The sequence below is a fragment of the Egretta garzetta genome, unplaced genomic scaffold, assembly GCF_000687185.1.
Source record: "Egretta garzetta isolate BGI_Z169 unplaced genomic scaffold, ASM68718v1 scaffold45, whole genome shotgun sequence".
NCBI lineage: Eukaryota > Metazoa > Chordata > Aves > Pelecaniformes > Ardeidae > Egretta > Egretta garzetta.
This window is the reverse complement of record NW_009260028.1, coordinates 12982807-12995086: the sequence shown is the minus strand read 5'-3', so window position 1 is coordinate 12995086 and position 12280 is coordinate 12982807. Positions and strand designations below refer to the sequence as shown.

Below are 12280 nucleotides of genomic sequence, written 5' to 3'. Positions count from 1 at the left end.
GCAGCCTTGGCTCGTAATACGCCCGTGGGCGAGAGCACGTCCCCCTTGTAAGGGGGGAGCGTGGTGGGGATGGTGCGGAGGAGCGTCGGAGGTCCCCCGGTGCCGGTGGAGAGCGGAGAAAGGGCTGGTTGGGATTCTCCGCTGGGTGTCCATCGGCAGCTGGGGGCTCTGCCCTCTTGGGCCTCCTGCCAGGCAGGGAAAGGGGATTCAGATGATGCAGGCCGTGAGCTAAGGTACACAGCTGAGTAACTTGGCTGTTGTGCGTCGGTCTGTGAGGACTGAAGTCAAGTTTCCTACATCCAGTCACCTGCCATTACTGTAAAGGGCTGGACAGAAAACTGCCGTTCGCCATTGTCTATATTTGCTTTTAATGTACTTTTGTAGTGGGAGGAGATGTTGAGTAGCTGCTTAAGCAGAGAAAATAAAACTTGTCTGTTGGAATTGCAATATTGCAAAGATCTGTGTTTACAGTGGGAACTAGAAATGAGAATTTTCTCCTTATTGTATATTTCTGTATATCTGAATCCCAGTACTTCAGTGGTGTGTTTTGTTTGAATTTGGCCTCTGCTAGTGAAGAGAGCTATTTTTATGCCTGTACCAAATTGTGCTCCATAATTTTGAGCAATACTGAATTGTCTCTGTCCTTCCTGTTTGCTGACATGCGGGTGGTATTCTTCTATAGAGTCCTCTTGCCATGTGTTTATTCCATACTTTCTTGAGAACTAAATGAGCTGTATTTTTCTTGAATCACATAATGTGGTAGTACTTGACCATAGTAACTTTGCCATAAGCACTTCCTAAAATGCAGCTTAGAGATACAATTCAAGTTAAAAGTAAAAATCTTTCTTCCATACCTTTACTGTGGCTCTGATTCCTCTGAAATGGGAAAGCTGAAACTGGCCCGTTCTGTCCCTACAACTGTCTGGGTTTGAAAGACAGCTGGGAAAGAAATAGAGTTGGGAAGCAAAGCTGAAAGGAAATTTTTAACCTGAAGAAGTAGGAAAGCAGAACGACAGAACTGTAGGAAATGGAAGGGGTAGAAATGCCAGGGTAGCATTGTCGTACAGTGATAATGACCTCCATTTGTCTTGACCTCCAGCTGAACTTGAGAAGACTGGGGATGGCATGTTTTTTACCTGTAGGAGTTGGTTTCTTGTGTTGTTCTGTAGTACCCTCTTCCCTCTGGAGTGAGATGTGATACATAAAGGATCTAATTTTTTTCTGCACCATTCTCAATACAAAAAACCCCAACCAAAACAGTAGTAAGATATGTTAACGGGAAACTAGTAAACATTTTTCTTGTTTCTTAATTTGGGATTAAATTACTTTTATGTGGGACTGGGTTGCAAATAGTTGCAAATACTTTTGGCTTCTCCCAAAAGATAAATTCTTTTGAAAAAGTACAGTTTCCTCTAAATGAGCTGTTGTTATTTAGCCAGGTGACTGAGGATCTTGCAAATATTTGAGCTAATTAAAAAACTGAGTTATTGTGTCCTTTGCAACAGTCTCAAAACAATACCTTGGCATATGCATAGGTGCTCACATTTTAAAATGCAAATGTTTTACAGCATTCTGAGGTACATTGTGCACGTTTCAGGCGAAGAAATAGATGCAGAGAGATAATACGATTTGCTTTAGGCCAGATTAGACTATAGTCAGAGTCCATCTCAGAGACTTTTGTGTTAGTTATTACTGGATATTTCTGGTTTAAAAGGTTATGAATTTCTGAAATTATGTAATACAGAGGAATATTTTTGTCTGAGAGGAGGGATTGAAGCAGAAAAGCACTGCAAGGCTGTAACACTGTCTTTGGTTGGTTGTTGGTTTGTTTGGTTTTTCGTGGTGTGGTTTTTTTTTTTTATTTCAGAAGGCTGAGACGAAAGAGGAATTTGTTAAAGTTAGAAGGAGGGATTTGGAAAGGCTGACAACTGAGGTTATGCAATTGCGGGATTTCTTACCCAAAATAGTAAATGGGGATATCCTGGGGACATTCCAGAAACTGGATGCTGTTGAATCAAGTGAGTAGTACCATGTTACAAGCTCCTATAGTTTCTGCCAAAGCTGCTTAGAACAAACTGTCATGCCTCTACAAATAGTTGTAGAGTTTGTGGAGGTATTCCAGATTAAACTATAATATTCAATGGCTGCTTCAGTAAATTAATGTGTTTATAATGAAGAAAATTACAAACTGCATTAGAATAATTAGATTTGTCAAATTAATCTTTAAAAATATTTTACTGTGGATAAAAACATACTTAGTTCAGGCAGTAAGGGGAGAGCTGTATCAGGAAAAAAGTAATTCTTCTCTGAGAAAAGGCAAAAGCATCCTATTTTTCAAAATGTCATTTTAGATGCACAGCAAAAAAGCTTGGTAAATAGCTGTGGATAAAAAGTTACATTAAAGGAAAGGATAATATGGTTGTGTTTAGCCTGTCTTGTTTTTTAGCTTGTATGCTAAATAATTAAAAAAAAAAAAAGTTGAAGACTCTCTGTTATAAAGGTCTTTCTACTGCTGTCCTCAAAGTACGGTTTTTCAGTGTTATAATTCCCTGTGCGTTATTTTTTCAGCAATTGCATTACTCCCCTCATGCCATCAGGACCAAATCTGAGTCAGCTCCATCCCTAGCCTGTAGCTTACATGCAGCTGTATGATTCACATGTTCTCTTAGGAATTGCTTTTTGTCTAAAAAGACATGGGAGAAGCACTGAGACAGATTATAGAGAGTGTATCTCTTCTAGAATATCAAGTGATTGATTGAAAATTAATTTGCAACAGCTAAGAAAGCTTAAGATAGACCCTCAAGGCCTGTCTCCGATACTAAGTAATATATTGGGGCAGAGCTTCCAGCTGCCTCAATGATCCAGTCTTTGGAAGGATTCTTCCATGCCATCAAATCTGAACAGGGATGAGAAGACTGTACCCCCTCTCCTGCTGCCAGTTGAGACATCATCTGTGTCACAAGAAGTGATGTAAGGTCTGAAGATGTTCTCTTTATGCTGTTGCAAGGCATCAAGGACTGTTTCCAGTTGCATTAAGTGTTCAAGATCCTCAACTAGTCAGACCCTTGTTTTACCTACTTCTATCAGTGCTCAGTGTCAAGATTTCTCTCAGTGATCCTTCTTATGCTCCTAGTACCAGGCATCAAGGAGACGCTGTTAGGGCCTGCCAGCAGCAGGTTTGTGGTATCAACAGGGGGACTTTAAGACTTTCTGTCAAATGATCTGCTGGCTGGCCAGCATTCTCTGGGCCCTTTGGAGGAATACCTGAAGCTGAGTCAGCCTTTGAACTCTTGAGTAGATCCCCGCAGTGGAATGGGGTTTCTCTTCGTATATTGCAATTATGGGATATACCAAATATATCATATATGGGATTTCTCTTGCAGTTAATGAGGTCATTTGAATATTTATTTGGGCTCTTGCTATTGTTTGCCCCTACATCTGGACAAGTCAAGAGGTGGTTTTTGCTGCTCTAGTCTGCTCCTACCTCTGCAGCATGCAATAAGGCAGACTGGAAGGAGGATTTGGAGCATACAGTTCACAAAAGGTTGGACATCACATGGACACATTCAGTCTCAGAATAGTGAGCTCTTGGGTGTTGTTTACTAAATACAGTCTCTTGGTGTTGGCATATGAAGCTTACAGGAGTCCTGGCAGGTACTAGTGTTGGTTTTTTTCATGTCGTTCTTACAGAAGCCTAATGGGTGATTTGTACATCTCTCTAGACTTCCATCAGCTATTGTGGTTTTCTAAGCATTGTAAACATTAAGTGGTTAGCAGTTTCTTATGCTCCTCAAGAAGTACAGATTATAGTCAGGAACTTCTAGCACCTCTGGCCCATTCAGTTGTGAGGCTGATGGAGTCCTGAATAGCTTTGAGAAACCTTGAAATCTTTGCACATTTCGTTTGTGTATCTGGGTCAATAGGATACCAATTTGCTATGGGAGCATCCCTTAGGTGGTATGTGAGATCTGAGCTGGCAGTGGTCAATGCAACCAATGCCTACTTTTCTGGCTGCTGTCAGGGTCTTCGCTTAGGCTTTTGCCAGGGTAATTGTTCATTTCAAAAAGAAAGATCCATTTTATTCTTACTAGCCTCCTCAGGAAGAGTCTTTGGCTTCAGGAATCTTACAGAAAATGTTGGAGCTATTTTGCTGTTATTATGTGTAAGTTTAGTGGAACTTGGTCCCCTGGGGAAATGTTAAAAATTGCATTTGGATCAGTGGAATTGGAATTCCATCACTTGTTGGCGTTCATTGTAATTGTACTCAGTTCTCCACCTTCCAGAGCTTTGAGATTAGATCTCTGGTCCAGAAAATCTCCTGATGTGACCTATAGTGTGGATGAGAATGAGTCCACCTCATGCCTTCTCTTTTTTTGTTGTGACCACTGCCTTGTTCGGTTTCTGAGTCTGCTGTTTATCTCGGGAGCAAATGCCACTTCTCCCCAGAGTCTGATTTACTGCTGCAGTGGTAAAGTTATGTATTTCCTGTTTGTGTAAGGATGCCATTTCATATTTTTTTGCTCATCCAAGTTGATAGTGAAAGCTTCTTCTTCACTTGGTGGAGGTAGACAGTCTGAGCCTCAAGACTGTAGTGTCAAGAGAGAAGGAACTTTCCTTACCAGGGCCTGGGACTTGCAGCCAGTGGGAGAACCTGTTGAGCTTCCCTGTGTGATGCTAAGGACCACAGTGTGCAGGAGCAAGCAGCACAGCTGCAGTCTTCAGTGTCAGCAAAATGTCTGCTGCTTATTCTGCTGCTCTGTGTCAAGTGGCCATCAAATGTTGGGACTGGTGCATGCAGCCTTGAATTCTCTTCAGAGCAGACGTAAGAGGGGGAATTCCCACAAATGCGGCACAGCTAGAAGTAGGTGTCTCTCTCAGCAGCTTCCAATATTACCCTTCTTTTTTTTTTTTCCTTCAGCATAGAACATTGTGATACCTTAAAGGAGGTTTGACACATCCTTCTTTTATCTGGAGGACTTAAATAAACAAACAGGTAGCACTGTATTAGCACTGAGTAGTTAATATTATTCCCCTTCTACTGGCTCAGTCTTGGTTCCAGGACCTTTGAAGTCTGCCAGTAATGGATGTGGCATACTTGTGTGTCTGCGGGCTGCACTGATGCAGGATTCAGGGTGGATCTGTCCTCTCAAAGGCTCCAAGGGATTCTTCTCATTCTGGAGAGCTTGTTTGCTTGCAGTGAGAGAGATTTTCACTGGATATACTTACTTGGGGAGGATAAATGGGTTCTTGGTCTGCTGTTGATAAGCAGAGCATGCCCCACTCATGCTCTAGGCTTCTTTCTGTCAAGTACTTAAGACGCACACCTTCATAGTAATAGTTGCATGGGACTGAGTTTTCTTTGCTTGACAGAAGGAAGTTTCCTGCCACTGACCAGAGTTATTCCTCAAAAATTCAATGAGTCCATTCCCCCTGTCATTCTTTTTCTTTGGATTGCAGGTTGAAAAGAACTGAATGCTGGAGAGCGTGCCCTGGCACATATGTCCTAGGACCCTTGCCTTGCCTTGGCTCTTTGGTTTCTGTTAAAGTCTTAGTGTTGATGGCTTAGAATCACACAAGGGCTGAGTGGAAATATGTTCCACCTCTTCAGAAAAGCTGTTCATGACTAGATTATCTTTTATACCTGCTACTCAAAGCAATGTCTATATATTTGAGGCAATAACATTTAGTAAATTAGGACCAAAAAAGAAAGGAATTTATTTCCAAATAATTGTAGAATTACTACTAAATAAAATGCCAGAATCCAAGATGTCTGTATAATAAGGACTTTTTTTAAATGATGTTATCTTTTTTTGATTGAATTTGATATGCTCTTTGATAAATACATTCAAAATATTGACCGCATGTAAGGGGAAGTACTTGAAGTGTGTTAACCATAGACCATACTCTCATGATCCATGGTATAGCATCCAAGTGGGGTATAACTTGGTTTTTTTAAGCTAACCGAAATTACAGTAATGCTGTTTGGACATTACTTTTTGGAATTACTGAAAAAAGGACATACATTTAAGTATAAACACTAAGCATCCAGAACTGTCGTTTTTAAAGTAAAATACAATGCACAACAGTTGTTAAAAGTATCCTTCAAAGTGAATTTTTTAAAACTGGTATCGTGATCCTGAAATATTAACTTGATTTCTGTTCACTAAAATAAAGCATCTAAATTGCAATGTACTTGTGATAACATCAGAGATTAATTTAAGGGAATCACAAAATTTGCTTGTCAAGCATAATGTTTAAATAGTTTATAATGTCTTATAATACTTTATAAACATTAGTTCAAAATGTTTGGAGTAGTTGTGTTTCGTTCTTTTCATATAATTTGTACATTGTATATTGAAACAATCACTTTTGACTGATCTTGGTATTCTTTTCATTAGGTTTTCATTATACTCACTGAATTTCAAAGATATTGGACATGAAACAATCATGAAAACAAACAAAGTAGAAAATTGAGTAATTTTTTTTAAATTCCTGAGGAGCTGGAAGCTCAGTTCCAGAATGGTGTCTTATCAGCACACAGTATTTAACAGCTAGATGTGATTCTTTCAGTCTTTCCCTGTTTTAAATGGGAAATATCACGTTCATTTAGTTTCTTTATAAGAACTGTTGAAATGTGGCAAATTGCGATATACCAGTTTAGCCACGAGGAGGTGATCTAACACAAGCACATAATTAAAGCACCTCCTTACATTTGCACTTAGTGGATACTTTTTTCTTCATTGCAACCTCGGTGATCGTAACTCATTACTTTGTTTACCTGATTTACTCTTGCAGACATGGAGAAAAAAGAGGAGGAAATCGAGCAGCTGAAAATGGATTGTGAACACTTCAGAGCCCGTCTGGAAACAGCCCAGGCAGATTGCATGAGAGAGAAGAAGGTAGATTAGCTGTCAGAATATTGGTATCTGTATGTTTGAGTTTTAATACCAGTAACGATCAGTTTTTCATGTTCATGTCACAAGCTACATCCTCAGCCTGAAAAACAATCTGGGATTTCTATTCATATAGTCAGGTGATGAGTAGATTACTTACCTCTAAGTTCTTAACTGATGTTTTTTCCCCTTGATGTTTCTAGAGCAAAAGGGTCAATATTATAACTAGACAAAATATAGCATGATGCAGTACCAAGAAGCATTCAATGTGTACAAATAGAGATCCCAACTGAGTATGTCTCCTGCTTAGTACATAACTCTTGCATAACTACATAGATCTCTTTTAACTTCCATACTGTGTGAGGTTCAGTTGTATGGGGTTGCATTATGGGCTTCTTGGCAGGGTTTGTTTTGGTGTATGTAAAGTTAAAAAAATCAACCGTTAGCATTTTGTTTGTATTAACATGTTGAAGTAAAACATTGGGTATTCGGGAAGATTGTGGTGTAGCTGGCATCAAAAGGTCCTTCACAGAATCGGTTCTTTTGAATTTAATGTAACTATAACATATTTTCAAAGAGGACAATAAAAGATAATATAAGCAACGCAATGTAGAAAATGAAACTGCCCTCTCTTTTAGCTTGCTCTAAGTTGTGTACCTTTGTTTAGTTTTAATAGGCTTTCTCAATGCACCTATTGATCCGATTGCTATGTACAGCTGTGAGTCAAAGAACAGTTGCAGGGCTCCTTTTGCTCTATCAATATTGTATTTAGTCATTATGAGAGCGGAGGTTCTTAATAATGAAGGAATAGTGAAGACTGTGACTTTTCCAACTGTGGGTCGTCTTTGAAGCCATTGGGGTGGCTTAATTTCCGATAGGTATGAGAATCAATTGTGGTTATTTTCTGCAAAAGTTCATTTCCTTGAAACTGATAGCTATCTTCAGTAGTTGGCAGAAGCTCACTTTGTTGGGGTTCTTGAGTTAGCATCTGCCAGCCTTGGGATTGCACAAAGACAGATGAATCTACATAAATTATTTCACTTTTGAAAAGAATAAATGGAGGTTTCAGACGTGCAGTTTTAGGGCACATCTGCATGGACAAGTCATTTTGGGGTGAAGTTTGGTATGAATGTGAAGTATGATGGAATAGTTGTTTGGATGTTCCTTACTTCGAAATAAGTTATCTTCTGGGATAGCTACCACAGTTCAGCAATAGGTACATGGTTAGTTTTGCGAAGCACCCAGGTCTTTAGTTGTATAAGCATCCAGGATAGAATCTCTGTAAGATTTAATGTTGCTGCTGTAGATATTAATGAAATGGGTCCCACCCTTTTTTCTTGTTAATATTACAAAATAAATGGCAGGCAGTTTAGGTTTGTGATTTCTTTTGGATGAAAGTTTTACTTAAAGCATGAATAGTTTACTAAGAGTAGTTGTTGTCTTGGTGTTCCTGATCAAAGATCTTCTCTTCATAATGTTGCTGTTGTGCAGTATATACACTGGTTGTCTAAATGGCTTCTGTTATATGCCACAAAGGTGTATTTGTCCAAGTGGATTATGCTTAGGTACAGTGTGAAATCCTTTAGCTCTTTGGGATAAAAGATGATGGTGTATGTATATGTGTGTTTTTTGCTCCTGTTAATCACTTTGCATGGTGTTTTTCATTTGGTTGCTGTTCTGCTATAGGCATCCTTGCGTATAGTTCCTGAATTATTTTCCACATATTTGTCTTTTGAAGGAAAATGAAATGATTCACTGAAACAATCATAAAATAAATGCATTTTCTAGTTGAGCAGTGTCCTTTTCTTAGGGGATCATAAATCAACATTTTGCATTCCAAAATTTCTGTGCGGTGCTGTATCACCAATTAGGGAATTGCTGAGCTTTCTGAACCTGACCAAAACTTGAAGTGCACATGCTATTCTTGGCTAATGTCGTCTTTGTCTGTCTTTTCATAGTTGCGTACTTAAGCACTGCTGTATTTGTGTGCCTTGACCCTTTCCTGAAGATGGTGGTGTTGCATAGCACAGTGATAGCTTCGTGATGTGAACTCTCAGGAGTGTTGCTTCCAGCTAGGTTATTTGCTTTTGCAGGCTCCGTTTATTTTCCTGGCTCTTGAATGTACTGTTTTGTTTTCCTTGTTTCGTGTCTTTGTTCTGATGTTGCTTTTGATCTATTAAAAATTCTGGCATTTCTTGTGCTGGCTTTGCGTCCTTGTTGGAGGATCTAGCTTTGGTATTACAGGATTTGATGTCTTACTATTCAGCATTAGCATCCAAATGCAAATAAAATGTATTAAAAGATACGTTTTCCTACGACAAGGACAGTGCAGAAAAGAAAGACAGGGACAATATAGGGGTTAGGCAGGAAGATGCCTGTGGACATTTTGTTGTTGCACATGGTGGCAGAAAAGCTGATAGGTCTGGCAGTGAGTTATGTAAAAGATAAAATTTGGCTAACTTGCTTAAAAATTATCAAAGTATTAAGAAATAAGAGACTTTTCCTGGGACTAAGATGCCTAAGGCATCAGCAGCAAATGTCAGTCTTCTGTATTTATTAAACTATAAGGTGAAAGAGACTCCAGAGAGTAAATATGCACAGAAATCTGCTTGATAAATTTAATTTGAACTTTACAAATCCTACCTGTGTGTTCCTTTAGCAGCATGATAAAGCAATGCAAATCAGGCTGTCAGGTGTGATACAGGAGGCTGGGTAGGTAATTGATGACAGAGTACAAGAAGCATTATGCTGGTTGATATCATGTTATGTATATTTTCAGATGAGTTTATATTTCTATTCTTTCCAAACCCTTAACACAAAACATTGAGGTGAACCCCAAAAATGATGAGATATTTATTTTAAAATGTTGATGTTGCAAGTTTTGGTCTGTTTACTTGCTTTCAAAACTGACATAGAAAAGATTCCTTCTCATTTCCCCATATTTCGTCTTGATAGCTAAACACACAGTGGAGGCTGGGCTGAGGAGGGTGCTTTCTGTAGTGAATCTGAAAATCCTATACCCACAAAATGGGCAGAGCAGGATCTTTCTGTTCTTTTGACATCATATGATCTGTGATTCTCTCTCTCCCCCCTCTCCTCCCACACCCTCTCAATAGTTGAGTTAGCATTATTTTTCTTGACTGGGCTTTATCTTTCCCTGCAGCACTGCCTAATACTACCCCACTCAGAGTTAGCAGGGAACCCCCATCCATGCTGGGAGACCACAGACTGCAGCATCCCTGCCTTGATCTCACTGTCTGCATTAGCTCTAAGATGAGAAGTGCAGCAGCTTTGCTACTTCTGTGGAAGTTGGTAGGAAGTCAGTAAGACCTAGAATCGTGCCTACTCTCATGATATTCTTCTGGCCAACTTCCCGTATGATTGGAAAAAAGTACTGCCAGATTGAAATCGTGTCCTGGTCGTGTTGGATTGCTCTGTTCTCTCTCTATGCTTTGTGGCAAAGACCACTGAGCAGCTCGCTTAGGTGGTGCCTGGGCTTTCTTGGTATGAAAGACCCTCCAAACTTCAAACTGTAGTTGTGTTTTTCCATGGACTCTGTCTTACTTTGTCACTGCTGATCAGGAATATGTCAACAGAAAAAAAGTTGGAAGAGACAGCAATCTTTGGTATCCAGCAACTCTACCACATTGGCTAAGGCAGAAGTCTGTTTTGAAAAGCAAAACAACCCTCCCTTCCTATAAGATGTTCCCAGTATCTTTTGTAAGGTGTCTGGAAAGGCTGACCTCTCACGCTGAAATCCCTTCTCTCTCGAAGAGACATGTAGCTGTTTGCTTAGGAGGAGTAGACTCTCCTATCAGACTTCTCTAGGTGCCGCTCAGTCTTGGTGGGTCGCTTGGCCTGACCTTGTGGACAGGCTTCTGGTTACTGTCAGCCTCCACAATGTACTTACTACTTAGATATAGCTCAGGAGAGAAGGTATGTATCTGCAACTGCTAGGAGTTTGCCACACCTTCCCCGTTCATATATGGCCATGATGTTGTTTCTTGTTCTGTCCCTTAGCCTAGAAACTTGTTTTGGCTGATATGAAGTGCAACCAAAATTTCCTTGCGTTATTTCAGGAGAAACTAGACCTCCGCCAGCAGCTGAATGAGGCCAAGCAGCAGCTCCTGCAGCAAGCAGAGTATTGCACAGAAATGGGTGCAGCGGTGTGCACGTTGTTGTGGGGTGTATCTAGCAATGAGGAAGCTGTTAAAACCATTCTAGGAGGAGTAAGTATGGCAGGTGAATACTTATCAGTGGTAATGCTGTTAGGCCTTTTAAAAAAGGACCATGCTCTGTAACACACTTTAGTATAAGGATATATATCAGAAACTAATTGGACAGCAAAAATGTTTTTCTGACTTGTATATTCTTTGGGAACCATCCATTCTCATTTAAGAAGTGTTGGAACTATGAAGTGTTATGAAGCAGGCTGGGAATAAATGCAGTAATTAATTCTTACGTTACCAAACAAAGATTGAGTTTCCCACCACACACAGTTGAACTGGAAGCAAGGCTACAGCTAGCACAGTGTAAATATCTTTGCAAGCTAACAGAAGAAAAAAATAATTCTTGGGCACATGCAGCAGTTCCCATGCCTGTAGAGATCTCGGAGGAGCTATTTCTGTGGAAGGAAGACAGATCCATCAATTCTCAATTTCTTTAAATCTTTGTGCTGCCTTAATACTTGCATAACTTGGAAATTTAGAGAACCTCGCTGCTAGTGAATCTTACTAAATTTTCAGTGTTAAACGTGGACAGGTAACTTATTTGACAGCCAAACAAACCAACCAACACCAGTTAAAGACAATAATATTACGATTAACACAGTTTCATTGCCAAGTGCAGCTGACGGAATTAGGAGGGATCAGAGGAACAGGCCTGATAAAAATAGTCACAGCCAACATGAGAAGGAATTGTTGTATTTAATCTGAGTGAACTGATGACACAGTTTCTTCTGACTTGATTTTTCAGCAGTGTGGTGAACAGCTGAGTGAATAGGATTAGTTCATTATATTAAGTGGTAAACTAGTGTGTTTGTAAGAGGTTTTGCAGCTGGGCACACCAAAATACAATTATAACTTCATATTGGATATTAGAAAGCTGTACAGTGATACATTTTGGTGATAACTTCTGATGATTCAAGATCCAAGCAGCAGTAGTTACTAAGGGAAAAGAAGTCTGTAAAACCACTATATAAAGCAGTTAAAATTAAAAAAAAAAAGTCAGGTGGCTACTACAGAGCCACCACATAGCAACAAAGCCAGTATAAAATTACATTCTGTATTTTCAGAACAGTTTATAACTGTAAGAGTTGACAATATTTAGTGACTAGCTGTTGTTATTTGACTTGTGAAACAGTATTGAAATGGTCTGTTTCCCACAAA

At 39.6% G+C, this 12280-nt stretch overlaps 1 protein-coding gene across 1 annotated transcript in view; it reads left to right on the top strand.

The window, feature by feature from the left end:
- Window positions 1-12280, top strand: part of LOC104128200 (heat shock transcription factor 2 binding protein) — a 40601-nt gene that overhangs the window by 7449 nt on the left and 20872 nt on the right. Inside the window, exons 2-4 of the mRNA XM_035896436.1 lie at window positions 1868-2018; window positions 6796-6899; window positions 10973-11122. Coding sequence (XP_035752329.1) covers window positions 1868-2018; window positions 6796-6899; window positions 10973-11122 — 405 coding nt within the window. The remainder of the gene's footprint in view (window positions 1-1867; window positions 2019-6795; window positions 6900-10972; window positions 11123-12280) is intronic.